Source organism: Heliangelus exortis, chromosome 2 (assembly GCF_036169615.1).
Source record: "Heliangelus exortis chromosome 2, bHelExo1.hap1, whole genome shotgun sequence".
In the NCBI taxonomy this organism is placed as follows: domain Eukaryota; kingdom Metazoa; phylum Chordata; class Aves; order Apodiformes; family Trochilidae; genus Heliangelus; species Heliangelus exortis.
The window spans coordinates 126,587,897-126,609,428 of record NC_092423.1 but is presented as its reverse complement, the minus strand read 5'-3'; the positions used below and the strand labels follow the sequence as shown (position 1 = coordinate 126,609,428).

Genomic DNA, 21,532 nt, shown 5'->3' with positions numbered 1-21,532 from the left:
GCTTTCAGCTATTTCTGTAGGTACTCTTAATCAGTCTGCATTTTATGGAGCTGTGTTTGTTTTAAGGGTTCTTTTTTCCAGAAGTCCAGAAAGCCTTGCCAGTAGGGAAATGCTTAGGGAAATGTTTAGTGTTATCTGGCAAATGTTTTGTGTTGCATGCATTAAGAGCTACTGTTAACAGATAAGCACATATCTTTTTGGAATATTTTAATTCCATTTCCCAGCAAAGAATTGGAAGTTTAATAAGAAGTGCCATTCTTTATTAGCTTGAGCTCTTTTGTGGTAGTGCAGTAAAAGCAATGGAGGCTGGTACAGTGTGGTGGAAAAAGTGCACTGAGGGTGCCCATTGCAGTTCTAGGTGAACAACTGTTGCACCAGGCAATGGAAGATACTGGGCAGCAAGAAATTACTGAGCTTCTCCTGAAGGTGTTGCCTTTACTGTACTTTGGTTGTACAATCAAATGAATAAAGTTGAGAAAGCATCCCTAAGTGGTCGTCTCCCGTCCCCCCATCAGCTCTACAGCTCACACATTAGGTGGGTTTGCCCTGTCAGTGGGATGCCTTAAGAAAACACTAATAGCTTCCAGCTGGGTGGAAAATCAAAACGTTTGGGGGCTGACAAAACTAGCAGATTTGAATTTGAAAGCCCACCTAATGCCTCCATTTTTATTTACCAGTCGCCCATAAAAGATTATTTTCCAATATGTCAGCCTCATTTGGTGGCCAGTGGTCTGAAAGTGAAAGTGGAACAAGCAAGCGGGGAAATCTGGACATTAGTGAGTCCGCCCTTTCAAGCTGGTGTGCCACTTTGTGGAATGGCCTTCCCTGAGATTGGGGGGGTCCTAATGACCATTCATCAATGCTCGTTGACTGATCATTGAGTGCCTTCTCATTCAGTTTATCAAGTCTTGCACATAAAAAGTCAGAATAAGCATTATTCAGCTTTGTTAAAGCCAACTAGGAGTAAAATGCTCCATTTGAACCCATTTTGCCCTTGGTTTTTCACTTTGTTAATGCAGTCCTGCTTAAATGAGTGCTTTTATTGGGTCGGTTAGAATATCTGAAACTATTAATTCTCTTGTATTGAATAGCTGGTGGCAGGCCAGAGCAGATGGGGTAGAAAACTATTTGGTTGGGTGTATTGCTTTCAATTAGGATCAATGAGGTTTCAGCTCCTTTGAATTAACTCACTTAATACCCACTGTGTGAAGTCACAATGTATCACAACAGTCTGCTATAAGGAGAGCGGGAAGTTGAGAAGTCCTACAGAAAAGCTTTGAGTTAAATTCTTCCTTCACTGTTAATAGAGAGCTTTCATTAACTACAGATGTGTTTCAGTGGACTTCCAGTCCCTGGTATTAAGCTAGGCAGTCTCTGTACTTTTAAATGGTGATCATTTGGAATTTCTCTTTTCCATCAGATCCATGTCTTGGTGACCTTGTGTCATCCACGGCTTGCTTTTTTCCTGTTCAAATGTATTAATATTGAGGCTATTTAGCATTCTTCAACCACTTTCAAAATTTAAAGTTGCAGTGGATTATGTAAAAGCATTTGGTAAAGTGTTTTGGGTGATTGTCAAAGAAAGAGCTGATTCCCACCCAGGAACATGTAGCGTAATGTGCAAAGTAAATAAATTGGTTGTAGATTACCTTCTGGATATTTCACTCTCTTTGTATCCCTTTCATTTTGGTATTACACATAATACCTACTCTTGTGATACAGCAGAATCGTTCCTGTTTTAAGACCTCTGGTTTTTCTTTCTTAGCAAAGAATAAAATCGTTTTATAGAATGGGCTGTCCACCTTTGCTTCTAATGGGCGTCCTAAAATTTCAGAGCTGGTGCAAAAACTGTTAGGGCAAGCTTTAAGTGACTGCATTAAATATGGGGGTGGGGTGGGGAAAGAGAATAAATATCCACAGATATTTATTCAGGGAGGACTGCCAAATGGGTTGCAGCCTGCCTCAGTGTATTAAATAATGAGAGGGGAAAAACTATTCATGCAGCTGGCTGCTTGAGAAAATGCTGAAGTAGTCTCAGATGCACAGGCATTCTGTTAGCCCCTTCCACAAGCAGGCTTCTAGGTGAGAATCTCCAGGGATCCAGGTTTTGTTGACGTGGATCAATTTAAATGGCAATTACTGTAGTCAGATAACAGCTTAAAAAGGCTTTTTACACACAGAAAAAAGATGCATAATCACACAGCGTATGGAAGTTCAATTTCGTGAGCTGTGGTCTGTGGATTTACAATGTACTGATATTAAGACCTACTTTTAAGAGTGAATATTGTTCAGTTTTATTAAAATGCATCACACCTTTGACACGTTACTTGCTACTCTGAAGCTGATGCAGGCTGCATCTATGTTGATGAAAGGTTGTGTTTCCAACTGTGAAAATGTTTTTCCTTTCATGTAGAGTACAGCATTAAAAAAGAAAAACAACACAGCAAATACAATACTAACTGATGGGTTTTAAGTAGTGCATCAAATAACAAAACAAAAAGGAACGGTGAATTCTTTAAAAGCCCTGATAGTGCAGACTTTGCTTGTTATTCTTTCCCTCCCTCTGTTTTCCCCTCTTCATGGAAGTGGTCTATCTTGAAAATGTTTTCATGTTTCAGTGTTTCTTTTGGTCTCTCTGACACTCAGAAAGCCGCTATAGAGAACTTCGTTACAGTAGATACCTGATAAAGATGAAGAAAAGACCTGTTTCAAGTAGCAGATGCATTACATTGTTAGTGCTGGGGTATTTACTGGGCCAAGGGGAGCTCCTCCTTTGCTTCTTTGATAATCTTGAATTTGTCAGCCCTGTGTTTGGAGTCTCTCTCCTGTTTAACTGAAGCTTAAGGGTAGCCCTTAGCATTAAAAAAAGTATGGAAACATCAGTAAATTGAGTGACTCATTTGCTTTAAGTGAGAAATAATAATGAGTTCAGTCCAGATATTGGAAGGATTATTAGTTTTTGCTTAATTTTGCATGTGTGTCCTTTTCCTAAATAGATCTTTATCAGGCTCTGTGGCAGCTTAGAGGAAGGAAGAGGAAGGCCTGAAAGCAGGGTTGTTCCTCTGTAGCAGAGGCAGAAGAGGGCATAATGCAAAATCAGGGGGATGCATAAATAAGTACAATAGGATGACTCTTGTAGTGGAAAGAATGCAGCTCCTGAAGATCTGACTGAGAATCACTGCCTTTATATATAGGTTTAAATGTATATTGCAAAGGTAAAGTCAAAATCAGGACTTAAGTGCTAATTGCTGGACAAATACTCGTTCCTAAAGGGAGAAGCTTTTGCAAGGGCTAAAGGGGGGGTGGAGAGTTTTGTGTTTTTTTTTTTTTTAAATTTTCCCTTGTTCCTGGAATTTTGTGCAAGGCTATATGTGCCTTAGAAGGCATGTGAGTCAGGCGTATGCTTCTCTAAGAGGCAAAGATGTTTTACAAAGGACTAAAGAGGGACTGCTGAGAAGAAAATAGCCAGCTTTAGATAAAGCACTATAACAAAGACTTGTAGTTTTATATATCATGGTGTCCATTAAAGCTTAATAGGGAAGAGTGCATTCAACCTAGCCAGGCATATGTTATTCATGTGAAGGATAAACATTTAAGGGGTGTGCAAAACCAGAAATTGGGAGGACATGATTGTTGAGCCTTTGAAAAAGCTTTACAGAGAAGATTTTGTTTTCATCCCCCATGGATCACCATGCAAGGTAAAGGAGAGAAAGCTGGAAATGTTTGGAACATATCAATGTAGGAATCCCAGGGGGTTAAAAGCTCTATAGTAAAATAAAAGTGGTTTGCTTTCTAAGTGTGTTCTATTTTACACATACTACTGAGAATCTGAGAAAGGGAGTGATTTTGATACTCTGTTCATGATAGTAAAACAGCATAATAATGACAAAAGTGTGGGAACGGGAGAAAGGCAAGGGGGGGATCCTTTCATTTATCCTCATGCATGTTTTGAATTTCCGGCAAAATAAACAAATGTAGTTCTACGGAGTGCAGAACTATGACTACTAAAATAAGGACTGAATTTGTTTCCACTTTTGGAGGAGAACTGATTCGACTGGATGCTTTTTTCTTTAATTGCTGTCAGCAGAAGAAAGGGTTAAGTTTTAAAGAAAAAAATGCATTATTCAGTGTTTGCCTTATCACTCCGCATTTTACTTTCTATTCTTTGGTCATCTGGAACTTGGTGTGAAAGGTAGAGTAAAAGGAGTCAGCTGAGGGGAGCTGGGGTTGTGATAATTTGCACACACATCCCTGTCATTGTTCTGCCTGAAGAGACAGGGCTGGGTTCAAGGCCACATGTGCTCCTGTCATCATTCACATTTCTGCTCCAAGTGCAATACAGAGTGTCAGCTCTCCATCTGTCTTTGCCTGGCAAACGCACGCGCCCAGCATCCTGCCTCCAGCTACGCTGCCACAGCCAGTTCTGATGGCCCTCCTCGCTTCTCTCTGTTCATTCCAGAACAGGAGGCACTGAGCCCTAAATAAGCTTGCTTTTAGGAGAGAGCCATTTACAGTGTGGTATATTTTATCCAAGGATGCCTGGTGAGTTGAAATTATTGCAGCTCTTTCGGGTTTAAATGAGGAAACGCTAATTGGTTTTTTGTTAGTTTGTTTTTTTTTTTTTGTTGTTTTTTTTTTTTTTTTCATTTTCTCTTTTTTCCCTTCTCTTAATATTAAGGGTGATTTGCAAGCTGATACGGGTACGGAGCGATCGTGGATGCTAATTCTGTTGTGTATGTGTTTGGGGGAGGGGAATTTGTGTGAGGGAACTGCCAGAGATGATACTTACAACAGGACTGGATGTTTCAGTGAAAAGGGATAGAAATAGCAGAAAGTCACCAGCCTTGTGGGTGCGGGTCTCTGCATGGGGGGGATCATTTTTAGTGAAGAGAAATCCAGCTTCTGGCTGGCTTTCATGACTGTCAGCTGTACCTTGAATCTGCAAACATTTGATCGGTAAAGATCATTCACAGCATTTGCCCATCAACTGAAATTATCCGTGAGAAAAGCTGTTTATGTTAGAGAAGTGAAGTAGGTTTATAAAATAAATTATTCCAGCATTGTCCTAAATCATAGTCCTTAACTGTCACCAGGAAGATCACTGCTGTATGTTGACTCAAAATAAAACAATAAAAGAATCCGCTGAATTGGAGGAATTGCTGTGGAGCTGGAAATTTTAATAGGTCGGTTTCCTCGGGAAAATATTATCCTTGGATCTTACGACCGCTTGTCTCATTGATAAGTGTTACTGCCAATGAAAACAGTGCTCCTATGCAGGGTTTGTCTGAGGGGGTTTGTGAGATGCTTGACCACAGCCAAGTGGATTGAATTTGGTGCGTTTTGTTTGGTTTTTTTCTCCTTTGGTAAGGACTGAAGAGAGCCATGTGCCTGATTATAGCAGCTCGTGTCTCTGGATAAAAAAAGACAGGGCTAGAGATCCTACAGCTGGCTGGTTCTTGTGGATTATTTGGGTAGGACAGGCAGAAGAGGCTACGCTTGATCACAGAGAGTCTGTACACCTCACAGATGGTGTTTTGAAACACTATCTGCCAGTTTGCTGCAACCACAGTTGCATGTAGGTATTGCCAGTTGTTGGAAGAATGTTTTCCTTTTAGGATTTTTATACACGGTCATACCCTACTGCTGGTATGTTTGCTGATCCTCTGGTTGTAAGAAGAAAGTGGGCTCTGTTTGCTCAAAGCACAAGGCTAAGAGGATTTATATGGTTGAAATATGGGCAAATTAATTTGCATAGATAACAACTGAGGACTATGAAAGGTCAATTTAACCCTTTAAATGTCAAATTTGATTTGCATGCATTACATTCCAGGGAATGTGGTCTTCCTTGCAAATATCATGGTAATTCATTGATTTGGAAAGCAGCATTCTGAATAATTTGAATCCCCCAATGTTTCCTTCATATTGGTGTGAAATTCATCTTCTTGTGCAGTTTACTATTTCTGTGTTTTTAAAAGATATTTAAATGTACTAAAATGAAACAGTCTTATCAGTTTTGCGTCCTTGTGTGCATTATTTGGGGCTATTGACAAACACTGTTGGAATGCCTAGAGTTGCATTTTTGAAAACCTATTAAGCCTTTGGCATTTAAATTACTTAATCTACCTGCTGTTTAAAATTTCATGCATCTTTAATCAAAATGGCATGCAGTACACTCAAGTATGTATACCCTTATCAATACTCGTTATGCTTTATCATTAAATAAATCTTTCATTTCCAGCATTCCCTTAAAGCAGTAGCAAGCAAGAAGTGTGTTTTAATGTCAGCTCGGAGTGTTAGAAAACCTTGCACTTGGATACAGAGAATACACTAACAGCTGTGACTGGGAGCATGTGCCAGAATGGAGATACTTGAACAGATCTGACACTTGGCTATTTTTGACACCCATCTGCACTTTTTTACTCTCCTCTAGGATGAACTGCCTCTCAATCTGTTCACAGCATATTTTAGCCCTTTAATATTGTGGTGTTGGTTTTTTTTCAAATGGGCATTATTAGCCATCTGGGGCAGATTTTGTATTTTAAAAGTAAGCACATTATGTACAGGAGATTAAAAGGATGTGTATTTTTATGTAATCTGATATTATGTCAGTGCCTTTTGTGTATGTGTGAAGTCTTGATTTCAGAAGCATCCCTTTAGTGGTTCTGAAGCCCTTCTTCTTTAAGGGAAAGAAGAGGAAGTAATAAAGGCAGGTTCTGGTTTATGTGTAGCGATAACACTTTTACACAAAATAAATTTGCCCTTCAAAGACAAAATGCTTGTACTGTTATAATTGCAACTGGCTGCTCACCTCCTCGCTTCCCTGGCAGGGCAAAGCAGCAGCACTGAGTCTGGCTAATGAAACGCTGTAAAAGCGATTCAGATCTCTGTTAAGGCACCACTGCAACTCTGAGAAAAGTCTCTGGAAAGATAATCCCCTTAACATGCAGCTTGCAGTAACCAAGTTAACCATTTTGTCATTCTATGTATGGAACTCTAGGAAGTGCTTATCTCTAAATAATTGATGCTGGGGGAACTTGATGCTGGTGTTCAGATCTAATACCATACATTGGTTTGTCTGATTACTCTGAATGTGTGGTTGTTTTTTTTTTTTTTGGTTGTTTTGTTATGTTTTAGGATGGGGTTTTTTGTTTGCTGGTTATGTTTTGTTTTGTTTTTAAGAACTGTTTATTCCGGGCTTTATTTATGAAACATTACAAATCTATCAGTCATTTTATAGTACTTTCAAAGAACAGATGTTGGCCTACAAAATGCTTTATTATTGCCCATGGCAGTATTCAGCATGGTTTCCTTAAAAGGACAATCAGTGATCACAGTCATTGTAGCCCAGAAATAATGCTGCTCTTTGAGAAGATGGCCTGGTATTAGGTCAGACCACCCTTTCTTTACTTCTGCTCTCCAGATGTGGCTGCAACTGTTTTTTTTTTTTAAGTTCATGTTTCAAAAAAAAAAAGGGTTTGTTTTCAAAATCTGGTTTTACTTAAGATATCTCCATCCTGGAGTGCATTTCATAAATTGCCCACATATTTTTCTTAGCAGAGAACTTAACTGGCTGTAATTTTTAACACATGGCCACATCATGTGATATTTTCAAAACATTTGCACATAGCTTTAAGAAGGTCCCAGCAGAAATGATCCATCATCTCACAGCCAGCCCATTTCTTAACAGCATATCTGCATTTTCCATTTAGCAGAGCTATATATTATTAGCTTACATTTTGGGTAGTAAAACAGTGCATTGCTGATTGTAAAACATGGGCTTTATTATCTGCTGAAAATTGATTTGGCATTTATAGCCACTGTGTACTAGACTGGCTTTCTGGTTTTAACATTAGTGCTTGCGAGTGATGATTTGTTTAAAGAACAGAAACAAAATTGCCATGGACATAACTGTTAGTGTCCTAGTAACTGAACATTTGGATTATACACCTGTTTTTTGAATATGTGGGTCTAAATGCTGTTACACAGCAAAAGTCTTCTAACACTCCATTAACCGACTTGTTCTGTTTTAAGTTTCAGTTGCTATGCTGTTATAGTAGGACAATTCTGTGTCTTACAAAACAAGTTTCCTGCCAAACAGGGAAATACTTACTATGTCTGGAAATACTTGAGTCTGAGTGTTAACCTTGCATCATTATTCCAATAATCCTACATAATGACTTTATCTTCATCAGTATTTGGATAAGAGCAAAAACCTCTTTCCCTAAGAGGACTGTGGATCACTGGGTTCTTCAGTATTTATTGAAGAGTTTGGGACGTGACAAGTAATGACTTGCTTTTTAAAGTATTAAAGTTTCTTCTTCTTTTATGGTAGTAATAAACTCCAAAGTCTGCATGACATTATTACTCCTATTTTCAACCCATGGGGCTGTGAAGAGCATCTTGCTACAAATGTGTGGAAAGTAACTAATGCGTCATGGGATGCAGATCGTGCTGCAGAAATAGCTGTTAATATATACATTTTCAAGCAGGGTTGCAAACATTCTGTGAAGATTTAGTGCTTTTCAACTCAGATCCTTAGCTGGAAAGAAACAAATAAATCAGTTTCTCAGGACTGGTATTATCTTGATGTGTGTAGGCTGTTTAGCTCCAATCACATCTTGATTTGGAGATTTTGGACTCCACACTCACAGATAAGGTGTGATCATCATAGATTGCAAATCAATGTGATCTGTGTGTATGTGATTTTGGTAAAATAAATATAAAAATGATGTGATATGACAGTTTTTTAAAAATTCTAACCAAAGAGGTTTATATATCTAAGAGTAGAAGAAGACACAGTATCTCATCCTTTTCAGGACCTGTACATATACCCGTACCAGTTTTCTAGTTTGTTTGCTACATCTTTTTTTCTTCCAAGTATGTACATCTGCAAAAAATAAGCTGAAGGCTGATCACTCACTGCCAGGTCACAGACTAAAGCTTAGTGCACAAGATGACTTCTGCACTTGAAGCAGTAGCTGGCTTCCAAATCCACAATTGCATGCCTCGACTCTCCTCGTTCCAGATGCATCACTGTCACAGCTTTGAAGTTCCCCAGGAAGGCAGAGCTGCATTTGTGCATCCTAAGATCTGTCTCATCATTGATAGGGTTAAGCAAGCCAGTGCTGAGTTCAAACCTATGTTTTTATGGAACTGAAGCACTTCTGAGTAGTTTACACGGCTGGATCTGGTAGGTAATCTCAGGGGATGCCTAATGCCTATTTAGAATGGTTGGGCTCTTCACAAGTGCAGCTTACTTTTTGTTCTCAGAAATGCGTATGGTGTGAAACGGAACACAGAGCCAGCCATGCTGAGGAGACTAGAAATTAAATTGGGAAATCCATAGGGCACAGCAGCACTTGGATTTTCACTGGTACACAGACACAGGCTGGCCACGTTGGCTCTCTTAGCAAGGCTGATTTCATTCAAAATTCCGCTATGCGAACTCCACATTCACACAACTCCTCTGCGAAGCTGGTGAAGCCCTCATCGTGCTGTACCATTCTATCTATATTCACTGGCTCAACTCTTGAGAAGCTCATCCATCTCTGCACCACATTGCATTTTGCAATGTACATCTGTTCTTTCTGCCTCTTGTATGTCAGAGTCATCAGGCCAAGAGCAGGAGCCACTTAAACCTCACTGCCATTGATCTTGAGCCTTGGTCCCTCCTGAACTGTTTCTTCCTCAGTCCTTGGGCAGCACAAGAGGGATGGAGATTACTCTGATCTAGAATAAGCTGCTGCTGGGTGGTAGCTCCCACTCTGCCTCCCATTAAGGCAATACATTACATTATAGACCTGAGCTTGTGTAAGCAGAAAGAGGATTTGAGTTCATGGCTTTCATTTCCAAAGTGAGACTTCTCCTCAAAAGACTTAGTTAAATTAAAGCTCACTTCTTCCATCTCACCTAGCTGTGTCTTACACAAATCAGTTCTACTTGCCAAACTTCTGATGAAGATATGGACATCTTTCTAAGAGGAGGGATTACTGCTGTGAATTCCATGTCTTCCAAGTGACTGAGGCTCTTGAAAAATAGGAGTAAAGCATCTTATTTCCAGTATTTCCCTGCTGCTGTGCTGTAGGCAGTTGGTAGTTAAATATAACTAACTTGGTATCATCTTTTCTTTCATGAGCCGTGTACAGCTATCTAATGGGAGGGTGTAGAGAAGATGGATGGAGCCAAACTCTTCTCAGAGGTGCACAGTCATAGGATCAGAGACAACAGGTGCAAGTAATGGACCGTGATAAATCTCAAGGAGATAGCAGGAAATAAATTCTCTGCTGTAAGGGTGGTCAGGCACTGAAAAAGGTTGTCGTGAGAGGTCATGGTATTTCCATTATTTGAGACATTAAAAATCCCTGTTGCACAAACCTCTGGCAACTTGATCTTACTGCACATGCTTTGAGGCAGAAGGGCTTGGACTACCTGATCTCCTGAGGTCCCTTCAACCTGAATGACATTCTTTGTTCCTGCTGAGTCTGTTATCTGGTTTGGGTACACAATCCAAGGTACTTCACACCTGTGCACTATATGGGAGAGCAGAGCAGTCTCTGGCACTGGCTTTTGTGTTGTGTTTCAGGGAGAAATTTTGGCAGCATTGGACTTCTGGGCACCTAAAGTTAATTATTCATTGAATCAACTTGCCAATTGAACTTTGCCCTTGCATACCTTTAGAGGAGCAGAATTGGAGCTTATGGAGCTGTGCTTTCACATATCAAAGCTGAATTTATTTCTCTGTGCTGTTGAGTTATTTTTTATTTTTATTTTTTTCCCTCCTAGTAATTTCTTCTCCTTCAACTGCCAAATTTAGGCAGGGTATGGACAAGTAACATCATTGTGAGCATTAATTGCAGAGGAACTTGTGACAAGTTGCTGGAGACTTTGGGAATTGACAAGTGTCGCTCCAGATGGAGACTCACTGACCTCTTGGTTTCATCCCTGTGCTGCAACACACCACCTGGTAGTAATGTTCTTGCAGCTGGTTTAGGGCTGTAATGTCAAAAGAGACACTGAACTGATCCAACTTCAAAAAATCTGCCGAAATTCCTGTGGCATGAAGCTTACTTGAGCTTTTCCATCATGTTGCATAATGAGTTGTGCATTTCTTTCTACTTCTTAAAAATAAAATAACTTCATTTTCCTTCTGATGAGATCTGGCAATCTTGTGAAATTTTCATGAGGAACAAGTACCTGGTAGGACCCACACATTGGAATTAATTTAAACGATCCAGACAGCTATTTCAGTATTAATGTGGATATATGTTCTGGAACAATGCCCACAATGTAACTGCTTTTAAGTGGGTACAAAGCATAAGTCAAAGGTGTCAGGAAATCTTTCTGAAGTTTGAGAGGAAATATTGTCAGCAGTGGACACAATTATTAAAACTACTGCTCATATAGTTCTCGTTCATTATGGACATCCCTTTAGAAGCAGACTGTAACAAGCTCTGCAACGTTTTGCATATTGACACTATCGAGCTGACAAAGACTGAAAGAAATGTGGAAACAGAAGAGCAAAAGGAATTGGTATTGATTGATCACCTCTTAGAGGAGAGGCTGAGAAATAAGGAAGAAAAATGTATTTTGGTAACCCTTCAAGCATACTGCAAGTTGGTGCAGATCTGGCGTCAGATCAGGCTCATATAATTCTTAGTTAAAAAAAAGGAGTTTGCTGTAATGAATTGAGATTTGAGGAAGTGGGATTTGCATATTCTTAACAGCAGCAAAGTTTGAAGTGATGATTCAAAAAGCAGGAATATATTTTACCTTTCAAAGCGCATTGCCCTTTTCAGCTTCTTGATACATCTTTTATCTTGTGGGGGTTAATGCACTGTTCTGTCTTCTACAGTTCATTCAGAAAGCATCTCTAAAATTTATCCTGTTAACCTTCTTGTTCTAATGCTTTATAAGCATTTTCTCTATGTGCCTATACTCCACTTCTCCAGTATCTGGGAGCCTTCCTGTGCATCTCAGGTGCAGATTTAGTAGTTCTCTCTTTCTCTCGGATTCTTCTAACGATGATGAGGTCACTATCTTATTCTGCTCTTGCTCTGAAACCACATCCTGCTAAAGGAGTAATCTACTGGTTTACTGATACAGGGAGATATTTACTGATACGTGTCCTGTGAATCGTGCAAACACGCGTGACTCAAATGGTCTTCCTGCCACAAGGCTGCAGCTTGGAAAATACGTGCATTCAGATCATATGAAAATGCAGCCATAATTTGTTTTCGCCTTCTAAACTCTGAAGTGCAACTGCATTCTGGTGTCCCTCTTTAAAGCCAGGGCAGCAAGAATGTACATAAAGCCTTCAGGTTTCATTACAAACTCTATGAATGCCATAGACAGCCTCCATATAGACTTTCCTATACGTGACTTCCCCCTATAATTTTGGAATTGTTAAGAGAATCTTTTTTTAAAGGATTTTGCACATTGTTGAGCACAAGCCACTTCATTTGTGGTTAGAAAATACAAATTAACATTTATTGTTTAAATTTTATTTATCCAGTCCATTTCACCACATAATTGGAGATTGCATAATTATATCTGCTAGCTTTGCATCCACTTCTTTGTATTTGAGTTAGGAGAAAGTTTGCTAACTGGAGTTTAGAAGAGGTAATTTTCTATGGACAGTGTTACTTTTTCTTTTGGCTGCTTTCTTTGCTTGTAGCTGTTCTAGACAGGGATGCACTAATTTCTGAGATGGAATCAGGGCCTATATCGGTTTGAAAGTACACACTGGGACATACAGAGTGAACCATAAGCACTTTGAGAATTACTAATATCCTAAAGAAAGCTGAGAGATGCTCATTAAAGCAGCCTTGGTTGTGTTGTAAAAGAAAGGGCTTAATTAGATGTCCAGCGAGGTCAGATGACACTGTCATTGAATAGCTTTGAACATCTTTTTTCTTCCATGGAACTGGTTTGCAACAGAGTTCACTCTGTCTTTGGAACTGGTGGCTTTAGTCTTCATTTAGCCTCTGGCAGATGGAGAGCAGTGATGAAATTCAGTTTCTGGAACTCAAGTGGTCCACGCTGGCTGAGTTCATCCTTCCATAACACTGCAGAATCTCCTTGCTCTTGGGTCCTGAAACAGAGAGGGCTTCTGTTTATCTCATTCGTATTAGATTGAATTAGAATTGGAAGTAATTGGAAGTAAAATTGTTTTCTTAAGTTCAATATTTGATTATTTTGCATCTTGAGAAACAGAAGCAGAAACTTTTGCAAATTTAAAGGGGATCTGTGCAGTAATGACTGTGTATTTTACTTTTCTGAATTCCTAATAGTCAGTGTGAGAACTTTATTTTCCATTTGCAAATGGAGGAGAAGCAAGACGGTGGGCTCTATTTGGAATATTATTTGTTGCTTCCCTTGTTAAAATTATAAAGTATTTTGAAGATTGCTTGTTGTTTTGTTAATTTCCTTGCATCTCTCTTTACATTATTCTTTATGGCTGTAAAAGCAAATCTGTATTTGGGTGTTCTATATTTAATAATCAAAGCTGCTACACCAGAGATGAGTCTGTGCATGAAACTAGAGCTTGGTATGAAACCAGAGTCTTTAGAGCATGTGTAGCAAGTTTTCTGCCATCTGAGGGAGAGCTGGTTCTGCAGTGTTTCTTTGCCATCTCTGAGCTGCTCTGCATAGGCAGAACCACATCTTGTGGAATAAAAAGGTTGGGATTGCAGGGTTGCTACTCAGGACAGCTGACCTACCAGGCTTCTTCCTCTGAGACGTCCACTGGCAAATTAGTAATTTCCAATTCTGTTCATTCTGAGGAAGGAAAGCAATTGTATTTAATCTTCAGAGTCCTGCAGAAACAGAATTCTTTATTTTAAGCTGCCTTAAAAGCTTTTGCTTCAATCCACTTTCAAGAGTTTGTAAAAGCTCCAAAGATGAAAGTACTGCCTACATTTCAGGTATCGACCAGCATCCCTCTGTAGAGCCACAAGAGGAATGATACATTCTCTCCTTATTTAACTTCTGTATTATTTCAGATATAGGTCTGTGGATGCTGCATAGTAATTTGTTTCTTCTTGAAGGAGTATAAAAAATCATGCTGCCTTGATTTCATCCCAACACCAGCAGATACGATTGCATGGTTTTGTCTAGGGCATTGGTTCAAGACAGTCTTGGAAGAATGAGTGTCTATTACTTAATCACCTGGAATGCTTAATAGTTTTGTCACAAGTGTTTTTCTTTTTTGAGGCTGTAAGTGGTTTTGCTGTCTTTCCAAACTAAGTATAGAATAGATCCCTTGATGAGTTACCTGATGGAGATTCTGCTGCAAAAATTGATGCTTGCTAAGTTAGAATCAGACTTGTTGAGGTTTTTTGTTTTGTTTTCTGTGTTGTTTTGTGTTTTTGGTTTTTTCATTTCGTGTGTGTCTCCTTTGGTTATTACAGAAAAGCTGCTGGGTTTTAAATATGTCTGCTTACAAGTCTGGGATATGCACACATTGTTCTGTGCAATTGATAGCTTTTGGAGGGCTTTTTGCCACAAAATAATTTGATGACGCAGATGTTCTGAGACTGTTTTTTAAAACAGTTGATTGCAGATCTGATGGTGAAAGATGAGCAGCAGCTAGCATATATCATCATCTTCTGATCCAAACAGGTTCCTCTGGGAGTCAGATGTACTGTTTCACTATGTTGTAATTAAATTGAATGCTGTTTAGGTGTCAGAAATTACTTTGTAATGCAGGATAATGGACTTAAATAGAGTTATTTGTACAATGCAAATCATAATCTAGCAAATTACTCTTAAAGGCTATATATTAAGAAAAAAAAAAGCCCCCCAATATACAGCAGAAAGAGAAAAAGAAAAAACCTGGTATGGTTTCTGACTCCATCCTGGAGTAGTCCTTGCACTGGAGTATATCTGGACTTCATAAACACTAGAATAGTGCCTGTTATTTTTTAATAACATTCATAAAGTGATTTGTTTGAAAGATAAAGCATAATTATTTTTTTATTTTAGTTAGGATAAGAAGGCGAGGGGAAATCCAAATCAACCAGAACTTTAATACTTGGAAAATTCCTTCTTATGCATGCAACAGATAACTTGCATAAGTAGCTGTTGTGAGGTTTTGAGCAATGTTAATTCCCAGAAAAGTTTGTGTGAGTTGTGAATGCTCAGCATCTTGCAAAATTAGGCTGTGTTTCTGAGAAGGTTATGATGTTAAGAAAATAATGGATTTAAATGCATAGTGAGAGATGGTTTTAAGTCAGCAGGTGGTTTCTAAAGTATCAGAAATTAGCAATATGTTTACGGATGTGATTTCTTTCTGAAAAACAAACATGCTTTAAAACACTTGAACATTAAAACTCCAAATGAGAAACGCAGATTTGCTTTTATTCAGCCATGCCAGGTCTTTCTTGTGGTTTGAATGTGCAGTCTCTTCATTTTCAGTCTTGAGGACCTCATTTTATGTTTTGAAGGGCCGAATAGGAGGAAAGAGAAAAAAAAAAGAAATAATTTTCTTGCAAACTGTATTTTGATAGGAGGCATATTTCTTTGAATAGATAGGAAAAAAATTGAAGTGATAGCAGAAAATATGCTTTAATTTTGTATGTATTTGCATATACTTTCATAGAGAATACTAGATTACATTTTTCTTTAGTCAGATAAAACCTTCTTGGGACTGAATTAATGAATGATGCAAAGCAGTATTAAAATACTACACTTATTTAGAACCATGCATATAGGTCCAAGCAATTCTTCAATCATGAAAGCCAAAGAATATCATATTTCTAATTAAAAAAAATAAAAACACTGTAAACTACTTTACCTGTGGATCGCTTACTAAGTTTCATACTCTGATTTAAAATAAAACCCCGCCTCCTAACCCACAAATGTCTCTTGAATTGTATACATTTTCTGAAGAGGTTTCCAGTGTGGTGAAAAATGGAATTCAGTTCCAAGGTTTTTGATGCAGTTTCCTCTGTGGTTACAGAGGTTCCTTATTTGGTTACATAGAAAATCTTACCCTTAGCCACTGCCCCCCAGTTCTTCATTCACCAATAATACTGAGGGGGAAATTTTTGCCGTGCTACTTATACATAATTTAAAACAATTGTGCTAGCTTTAAACCCAAAGTCTTTCTTCATCTATCATTTATCTCATGATGTTATCTTTTGTACTCGGTACCCTTCAGTAAGCACAGCCTGACACGTCTTGTGGCCTTTACCTTCTGCGATAAAAAAGATTGAAAAGATGCTTGGCAGCACCTGGTGAAGATGAGGCAACCCTGGAGAACTGTGCTTCAGGAGCAGGTGACTGATGTTAAGAAATGTGCCAGTCTAGGGACACAGCTGAAGGGTTGTAGTAGGGAAGGGGGAGGGGAAGGGGAGAGAGAAAAAAAAAAAAGAGCAGGAACATTAATACATCTTCCTGAGGTTTGATGGGACATATACTGCCTACTGTTCCATCTGGTGCTTATGATAGCATGGCATATTAGCATGCTGCAAGTTCATAATGTATTCAGGGCGAGAAAACACCACTTGCATACCAATTGAGGCGTCCTCTTTCTCGGAGCTGTCTTTGAATTTCAATGATGTTTATGCCTCCTAAGCCATGACTGAATGGAGCATTTCCGCTCACAGAGGAATAACAGCAGTAAGGGGCTCTGGCTTGTGTGGGTTTTCTTTCCCCTCTCATTTTATTTTTCTCTCTCTTTTTTGTTTCGTTGTTTGTTTCTTCCTGCTCCCTCCTCCCAATTCATTTTGTATGGGGAAGTTTAAAGACAGGTTGAGGTTTTGGACTAGCTAGTGACATAGCTTCTGTTAATATTAGATTAACTTTTAAAAAGATCTTATCTATTGTCTATTCTGCTTATCTCAAAATGTTTAAATGTATTTTTAATGATATTTTGATGAAATTATTCTAAAAGCAGTGTCATGAAACATTTTTAAAAAAAGCACATTGCAATTCTGCTTTATATTCAGATTTCCCGTATTGCTAAATTAAAGAACAAACAATACCCTGAATTCTGTATTTCATGGTAAATTATTTGGGTCAAAGACTTGATTTGAGCTTCAGGTTTGCTACCATAATAGGATAAGTTTCTGAAGTTGAGCAGGTATGCAAGTCTTTGTAGCACTGAGGTCCTTTTATCGATCCCTTGCAGGAAATATAGTGATACGTTCGTTTTCTTTCTCCCTACTCTGTCCTTTGAAGCTCTGCTGAAACTGACAGTTGACTGGAGACAATCTCAAATCTGCACGGTAGAAACTCTTGACTGCACATTTTGTTTCTGAACTTGTCAAAAATTGTGATCCTTTTATGGCTCAGTGCTGTGAATCGCTCTGCAGCCCTCCTTCCAGTAGGTTTTGAAACTGTGAAGTTTATATACAGGGTATTTGATGTGGAATTGTCAAGAGTCTGGAGCACTACATGAGGACCAGTCACATTTGCCTGTGTTGGTGACTGTGCTTCTAAACTGCTTCATATGTTTTGAAAGTCTTACCCCAAAAAAGGAGACTAAGGCTGCTGCTTGAAGAAGAAAGCATATTTAAAGTGTATCTCTAGTACAAACCTGCTTGATGAATGCATTTGGTATCTTAGTTCCCTACCTGCACAGCTGGACTCTTGCTTCTGTCCAGAGTCGGTGGTTTGAGGTTTTAGTTTAATCTCTAATGGATATGACTGCCATGCTAATATAACTTTAATAAAAATGTATTAGGTAGCATTTTAAACCCCTTCATTCTAATTTAGTATTAATCCACTTGATTACTAGAAAAGAAAAGGTCTTGCTTATAATTCTGATCCTTTCTTTCAAATACACCCAGCCGCGACTTTCATAAATACATATTTTCAGACATTTAGCCACTCTTGCATAGATAAGAAATGAAAAATGCATTAGTCATCTTGACAAAGAATAAAATTACTTCTTTTGGTTCTCTATCTGAATATCTGTTCTCTGATGGCTTAAGAACATTCCTTGTTTATTGATAGTGCATTTAGACCTATTTACTAATGTCTTAGCTTAAATGCTAATTTTTTTTCCTTAATACATTCAGGAAGGCTAATGTTACTGAATAGGAATGTGGAGGAGGTAGTGTGGGTAATTCAAGTAAGTTTAGTCAGCACTTACAAGATTCTTGAAATGTTTCTTGATGTCCTACAGAACTGTTAACATCTGCACAGCTTGTGAGAAGAGCCACATTTATTACAGCTGTATACTAGCTAGAATGCAAAAGAAAGGGAGGGGATCAAGAGTTAAGAATTAAGCAGCTGGCTTCCAGTATGGAGATTTATCATTTTATTCTCATTAAAAACCAACAGTAAACTCTACTTGGAACCTTTTGCATCAGCTTCTTTGAGGTGGCAGGTTGAAGGCTTGGGAGTTTAGCTATGAAAAAATAATATCCAACAAAATAGACACAGTTTAAAAGAAAACAAAGCTTTTAGATAAATAATTACAAGTGACGGTCAGGGTTTCAAGGAGCAGTTCCAGTATGACAGGGACATGATGCAGAGCATGTGTTCGAAGTCTACATTTGAGATGGTAAAAGAAAAAAAAAAAATTGTTTTAAGCAATAAGAAAAAGACACAGAAGAAGCGGGGGAGTAACAAAAGAGAAGGCTGCTGCCCTGCAGGACCAAAGAAGTCATATAGTTTTTTGGCCCTGTTCTTGTCTGGGTTTGGGGCTGCTGGAGGAAAGGAAGGTATGTCAAGAGACTCCTGAAATCCCAGACCTGACTGATTGGTGTAGTAGTACATTGGTATGTTTGTTTCACTCCTTCTTTTCTCTCTTGTTGTGCTAGAAAACGAAAATGAGGGAAGAGCAATCAGCATTGGAATCCTCCTGTAGAAAAAGCAAATACATGTTTCCAGGTTCGAGGTTTTTTGATCCAAGTTTGGGTTCCTCCTTATCCATTTCCTTTTTAGCCATTGAGATGGATTTAAACCCAAGTTATTTCTATATCGTAGCTATGTGTAAGCTGTCACAATTTGTTTTCATTTCAGTTAATATTAAAGATTTTAATAGTTTTGTTTTCACATTCATCTATTTGAGATAAATGAAAGTAATTCTTTTTTTTCCTCTGGTTAATGTAGCTTGGTATGCTTGCTTTTTTTGCTTACCTTCTTTCCCTGCACAATTTAAGTGAACCAATTCTGGTTTTGCTCAGTTAATTTCTTTACAACGTGCCCAAGCCTTTCTCAGTGGGTGTGCCAGAATCTGTTTCTGCATCTCCCACTGTTCCTTAACAACCTAAGCAACTGAAGAACCTGCACATCTACTCTCCTGTCCTTTATTGCTCTCCCTGAGCGATGGTTCTGAACCATTTTCTAATATTTTCTAAGACAAAACCTGTTGTGTGTTCACTTGTAGTGAAAGCCCGGCTACCCCTTACAAAAGACCAGTTAGGATCACTGTGATGAAGAGCAGCCTCTTGTATTGCAAGAACTCTTTAAAAATGAGTTGGTTGAAGTATCTACATCCATGGACACCTTTCTACTGTCCATACCATTAATCATTAGCAGATGTTTTTATCCCTTCTGTCTAACCTTTGACATTCTGCTGTTACACTTACCATCGTTTAATTACAGCATGTAGCATTGTAGGAGCTCTAACATATAATTATTGACACCTCTTCTTTCCATTCTCCTGACACCAGAGCACAGTCAAAAGCAAATTTTCTAACATTTTAGTAATTAAACTGACTGCATTTGATTTGTCCGTGTTCACTACCTCATACCTTCTGAAGCAGTGGGTTTACTTGCTAAAAGTTTATTTCCAGTTAGTCTTGCGGAAACACATTTTATCTTAATTTTGTGCAGATTGTTGGCATTGAAAAGATTTATATGCAAAACTGAGTAGCTCTGTAAGTCAGAGCTCATAATCACCTTTGGAAATGACCTGTTAAGTTTCTAATAGGTCATTTGTATTCACAGTTACTGAAGCTACTTGCTCTGTTGCAATAATTATGAAAAAGATAATGGATAGTAACTCATTTGGGGACAATTATTCTTGTTAACTGTTTAGCATTTCATCGAGGTACTCCTATTTTCCCATTTTTTAAATTTCCCTTCCTTAATTCCAGAATTTGCCTTGGATAGTTGCTGCAATTTATCAGTTCTTCATTTCTTCATGTCCCAAGCAGTTTAAAGGCTACAGCTACAGCCAACAACCAGACAACTACTGTTGTGGTTTACATCTGTTCTAAGTGAAGACCATAAAGACACAAGTCCTCACAGGAGATCCCTGTCCAGTCACTATCCCTCTATGCCTTTGAATTGTCTCTGCCACTGGGATGTAGCTGTTTTAATATGTATGTGGTGCCAGAAAGATGTTTAAAATGATCAGTGAAAGCCACCTTAGTATTTTTTCTTTTATCTCTGCCCTGCTTGCCATTTGATCCCTTTGACTGAAAAAAATGCCAGGTTTCATTTGGTTCTCTGTGTGTTCGTGCAAAAAAAAGAAATGTTAAATATTGGTGGTGAATTTTAAAATTCACATATCATGACATTGTGTAAGCACGATCTGGTTCCTATGACTGGATACAGTGTGCAATTGTAGGCATGTCACTGCCTGATGTGCTGCCTGCTGCAGTTTCACTATTTGAGTATTTTATAGAGAAAGTCATTGCTAAACCAGGATGAGGTGGAGGCAGGGAAATGTCATTTAAGGGAGAAACAGCAACATCTGACTTATTTGGCTGGGCTAGATGGAGGACAGTAGGAAGCACTGAAACTGGTCTGTTGCAGCCAGTACTGCCCAGTTATTCTTTTGAACAAGAAATGTTTATAGCCAGAAATCTAGAGAGAAATAATATTTAATGTTATCTTTGGTGCTGTGAAAATGGAATAGTACATGATGTACACATGCACGGTATCATAAGCTTTCTTTCCTATATCATATGGCTGAGGCTCACTTTCGGTACTGGAAAGAGCTTCCCTTTAAGCATCACCATTTGCATTTTTGGAGTACCTTGCCCCGTATTTTGAATTTTTTGCGTGGAGAGGGAGTTTTTCCCTGAGCGGCTGCACGATATCGGCTCCCTCTCGTGGTCAGCAGCCACCGGCAAACATTTCCAGCAACATTTCCCCAGGGTGTGATCCCAGCCAGGTTTAGTTTGCATCCTTTCATCCCATGCCAGTTCTGAAGGTGCATCCTGGGCAGCTGCCAGGCTGCCCTCTCGAACAACCTCTGCCCCACCACAGAATTTCTTTCCTCTTGTTGACTCTTTTTCCCTTTCTCATAAAAATGGCTTCTTTGCAGGTTCACTTTTCAATGAAGTAAAGTGTATCTATCCAGGGAGATCCAAGGATAAATGTAGAGTGTTTCCATAGCACAGAGAGAGTTAAACCTTTTCACGAGGGTACCACATACAAGAAAACCTACCATATTGTCAAGGCTTAAGTGCATTCACATTGAACATTCAGGGCTCAAACACATCAGACTTCTTTACTTTGTCAATATATCTCTTGTATTTGTAGCATTGAGTGGTCTCTCTCTGGTGGCTGACTTCTCACCCTGCAGTTTCTCCTCTATTTAACATTCGCTTCAGAGTAATTGAAGACG

The 21,532-nt window shown here is 38.7% G+C and overlaps 1 protein-coding gene across 7 annotated transcripts in view; it reads left to right on the top strand.

Annotated features, from left to right (window-relative positions):
• The window catches only part of RUNX1T1 (RUNX1 partner transcriptional co-repressor 1), a 113,154-nt gene that overhangs the window by 30,800 nt on the left and 60,822 nt on the right, over positions 1-21,532 (top strand). The window contains exon 2 of one of the 7 annotated variants that reach the window (XM_071737921.1): positions 16,160-16,277. The exons of 5 other annotated variants lie outside the window; for them this stretch is intronic. Coding sequence is in view for 1 of the 2 variants with exons in the window: in XM_071737918.1 (XP_071594019.1) it covers positions 4,536-4,542 (7 nt within the window). In the remaining variant the exon portion in view is untranslated. Of the gene's footprint in view, positions 1-4,382; positions 4,543-16,159; positions 16,278-21,532 lie in introns of those variants that run through there. One more of the 7 variants, XM_071737918.1, reaches the window with a different exon arrangement.